General features: G+C 36.2%; 1 protein-coding gene across 1 annotated transcript; it reads left to right on the top strand.

Moving 5' to 3' along the window:
• Positions 1-2,698: 2,698 nt before the first annotated feature.
• LOC103778474 (homer protein homolog 1-like) lies at positions 2,699-3,273 on the top strand (the record flags this gene model as incomplete). Its single annotated transcript, XM_008946063.1, has 2 exons — positions 2,699-2,703; positions 3,117-3,273. Coding segments are annotated over exons 1-2 (162 nt in total), but the record flags the coding sequence as incomplete, so codon positions are not given.
• Between the last annotated feature and the right edge of the window lie 1,006 nt (positions 3,274-4,279).

Below are 4,279 nucleotides of genomic sequence, written 5' to 3'. Positions count from 1 at the left end.
AACATGTCAAAATGAAAGGAGTGGTTGAAAACGCTGTTCATCCACTGTTAGGACACAGGCTTTTCTCCTAAGCCTGGCCTAGGATTAATCATGCATCTGTGACTAACTTGTGAATCAAATGACGAAAAACTCCTGTGACTCGACCTGCGTAAGTGGTACTTCTCATGCTTCTTTAATCCTCACATCGCAACTCAAGTCTAGGAGTTCTTAGTACTTCTTCCTTTTTAGTCTGGGTTTGATCATTATAATGTTGCAGTCTAAGCCAATTAAGAACAGCAGCATCTTGGCTTTAATGATTCTGCCATGCCTGAGTGGACTTATCTGATAGTCAGACTGTTACTATGGCATTCTTGTTAGTTTCTTTTCTTTTTATTCAGCATCAGGATATTTCTGGAAAAAATGAGTACTTTTTGTAATTAGTGATGAGTTCTTGCCTTAGTTCCTATTGGTGTTGTTAATTAATACTAAGTACCTTCTGGTAATGAAAAATGACAAGAGGAAGCTGAAAAAGGAAGAGGAGAGAGGAAAGTGAGGAACTGATAGTTTGGTTTTTTTACATTATTTTGTTATTCAAAGCTGTTCTCTTCTTCCTATCTCAACTCTAGATAGGCAAAAGTAGATATTTTAATTTATGTATATAATATACCTGTTACAAAATATAATTTTTATATATATTCATTATCTGAGCAATTAGCCAGGGAAAAAGGAAACTAATATCCTATTGAACTAATACTAATACTCCTCTGTAGACTTAAGGTGCATAAGTTCCATTTGTTTGAAAAAATAGTCATTATAAATGTTCATCACCAAATGTCAAAGCATTGGTCTAATTCTGGAGCCATCTGAAATTTAGTGTCTTTGTCAGAAAAAAAAAAAGTCTTAATTACACGAGTAATCTGGCAAAATCATGATTTATTCAACCAGTTTAATGAAGGGAGCTGTGCTTTTTCCACAGAGTGTAGATAACTTGTCATTCAGAAAAGCTGTAGTTCCACTTAAAACATGAGAAGACTGTAACTCTAGTTTTATTAGAAGTGATTAAAAAAGTTAAGTAAGCTTCATTTTTGCTGTTCCATACCTAACTGTAATGTCTATGCCAGACCCACACACGTGCTCTGCCAAGTGCTATGGTTAGGCTTTGAGTGACACTGCTGAGCAGTCAGCAGGATTTTTCACCTCACCAGACAAACTGAGGATATTTAGGTGGGGCTTTTTTGTTGTGCTGACAGTGCGGCAGAGCAGGAACACAGGGATAAGCTCTCAGGTTTTTACTGACCCCTCCAAGTTGCTTTAGTCATGTGTTTTTTATCTCCCTTAAACATACTAAAATCCTAACCTGTGCTATGTTGAAAGTCCTATTTGTGTGATTTACTGTACTGACGGAACTGTATATCGGTGCTGGGCAAATATATATACACTAAACACCTACCATTTGGGATCTGTTCTTCTTTTGTCTTTCAGTTAATGTAGTCAGAGCCTTTATTTTCTCCTTTCAATGTCAATCTTCAGCCAAATAGTTGTCAGTCTTCTAAGATTTTTGGTTTGATGGGTTCTTTAACTTTCCCGAGTTAAAGAACTGGTTGTATAGTGGTGGTACAGTAATAATTTGGATACGCTTCATTGTTGGGAGGTTAATGGAAAATGTATCTACTATAGAAGAGAACTAAAGTTTAAGTATGATTGAATAAATAATCGTAGATACACTAATTCTTATCATTCTTTTGAGTAAAGACTCTGTTAAACAAAAGGGCTATAAAACCTTTGCATAACCACCTGAGATCTGGAAAACAGCTACCCAGCCTCCTATAGCTTGGTGATTTAGAAGGAGAAGTTGAATTGGTGCCAAGAGTACAGAGACATTGGTGTGGAGGACTACCATGTGCACTGAGCTCTGTGGCCTGCCTTCCTTTCCCCTTTAGCTTTCACTGAAAACTGTTTTGATGTCTTTGGTCTGTTCTGTAGTCTTCCTGTCTCTTCTTCCAACACCCAGCATAGTAGGGCACCACATCTTCTGGCACTGTGGGCTTCAAGGAGCCAGCAGACTAATATGGCTCAGTACTGGTACTGAAAAGCAGCTGGTCTTTGCAGCTCTTGCTGCCAGGCAGTAGAGATATTTCTGAGGATTCACATATACCCCTTTATAATGAGGCCAGATTAAATCCTTTCTTTTTTTTCTTTTGCTTTTATTTTTTTGCATTAAAAACTTATCTCTTAAAGGGGAATGATTGTAGGGACAAAGGATAACTTTCTGCACATTCTGGAAATGGGAGAAAACAAGAGAGTCCAAAACCTGAAAAAGTTAAATCCCACATAAAGTTCTGGTATTTAGTATCTTTGGGATTTGATGGCAACATTCCCTGAAGAATACAGCAATTTGTCACTGTAATGTAGCTAAATTTAAACTGTCAACCATCTTAGTGTTACTAAAACATTTTTAGATTTGTGTGCAATACTATATGTCCTGATAATGATCATGGGGAAAAGAAGTTGTAAATTCTGAAGTACAGTATTTTTTTTTTCACTTCTATTTGCTAACCAGTTAACCTTGAACCATGTATGTTACACATATTTAGTGTTGCTATGAAAATATTAAGGTATGAAACTCCAAAGAGAGAGAGTTTCACAAAACATAGTCCTGTCCTTAATTAATGTTATTTTTGCAGTAATTGCACTGAATCAGAGAATTTAGGTTCAGATTATGGCGTAAAATTGATAAGAGTAATCAGAGTACTAAAAGATTTTTGAGAAGATCGGGTTTTGAACTCGTACATATTCTGCAGTGCACATGTAATGAGATGAAGTTACATGTGTATTAAAGGGATAGATTGAAGATGAGGACTGGGGAGATGATAGGACCGGGCTGGATCTGTTAGAGATACCTATCTTTATCTGACTCTACAGCTAGGTGCTGAGTTTTGCCTTAGAAGGCTTGAAATTTGCTTGCATGCGTGTATTAATGCACTTATCCGTTCTGTGCAGCACACACACAGAAGTTCTTGGGGGGGAAAAATTACAGCAAGTGAAATGTTTACATCCCAGCGGGCACGACTGGCAGATAACTCGAGTGCAATGATATTATGTACAAATCAGATGAATGACTTGTCTCTGTCCTTCAGGGAACAACCCATCTTCAGCACCCGAGCTCACGTCTTCCAGATTGACCCGAACACCAAGAAGAACTGGGTTCCCACCAGCAAGCATGCTGTTACTGTGTCCTACTTCTATGACAGCACAAGAAATGTCTACAGGATAATCAGTTTGGATGGCTCAAAGGTGAGTTTTATTTCAGAAAACTTAACTTATTTCATTATTTTTTTCTAAAAAAAGTTTATTAGCTTTCATTAATTTTTGTATTTATTTTCTAGTCTGATGTTCTTCATGTGTCTTCTTAGATGCTTTTGACATTATCTGAGTAACAGATTACTGACATATTAGAATGGTAACATTGCTTCATTACATGTTTTAAGTGTTTATTCCAAAATGCTGTTTTCAGTGAGTTCATATTTAGTTTGATAAGTCTATTGCTGAATTTAAGTGATGACCTGTTAATATTATGAGCTGGCTAAAAAGAGATTCCTTATGAGATGCACTAAAAAATACAAAAAGGGTTACAATAAATTGTTTTCATCTCCTTATTCAGTGTTTTATCATTATTATTGGCTTCAGCATTATGAAGGACATCTGTTCAGTGCTCATAATCACTTAGTAAATCCTTTGTTACGTAATCTTCCAATTTTTACTGTAGAGAATGTGGGGATTGTCTCCTAATAAAGCTCTCCGTGTTAAGCTTTTATCAAAACTCAGTTGGTTTGAGTTTTTTTGGTTTGTGGGAGGCTTTTTTTTTTCTTTTTTCTTGAATTAGTAAGGATAACGTGTTGAGCTGCTGTTGTAAGAAAACTTGTCTAAGAAATTAATTTTGTATGGAGAAAATACTCAACTGTTCCTCAGGTTCTATCCTAAGTAGGTATAAAACTGTAACTTGACAACTTATGAGAAAACTCTGCAATAAGGACATTAAAGCTATACAGAGTGCAATCAAAAGTTGTAATCCTTTAAAGAGATCTTCAAAAAGGCAGAAGGTTCCTCTGCCTTTGTCCAAAGCTGCAACTCCTGTAAAGTACTGCTGAGCTGACTTGTCAAACAGTTGTTAATCTATTTATTTGTTCTTTTGTCTACTGCAGCATTTTCTTTATGTTCACAGTACTATTGGCAAGGTGTATTGATAATGCAGTCTTTCACTTTTGTTTACTCTCTCTGTGATTACTGCAATCCTATTAAT

The sequence above is a fragment of the Merops nubicus genome, unplaced genomic scaffold (assembly GCF_000691845.1).
Source record: "Merops nubicus isolate BGI_N331 unplaced genomic scaffold, ASM69184v1 scaffold17848, whole genome shotgun sequence".
In the NCBI taxonomy this organism is placed as follows: domain Eukaryota; kingdom Metazoa; phylum Chordata; class Aves; order Coraciiformes; family Meropidae; genus Merops; species Merops nubicus.
The sequence above is the reverse complement of the archived record's forward strand: the minus strand, read 5'-3'. Positions and strand labels throughout refer to the sequence as shown.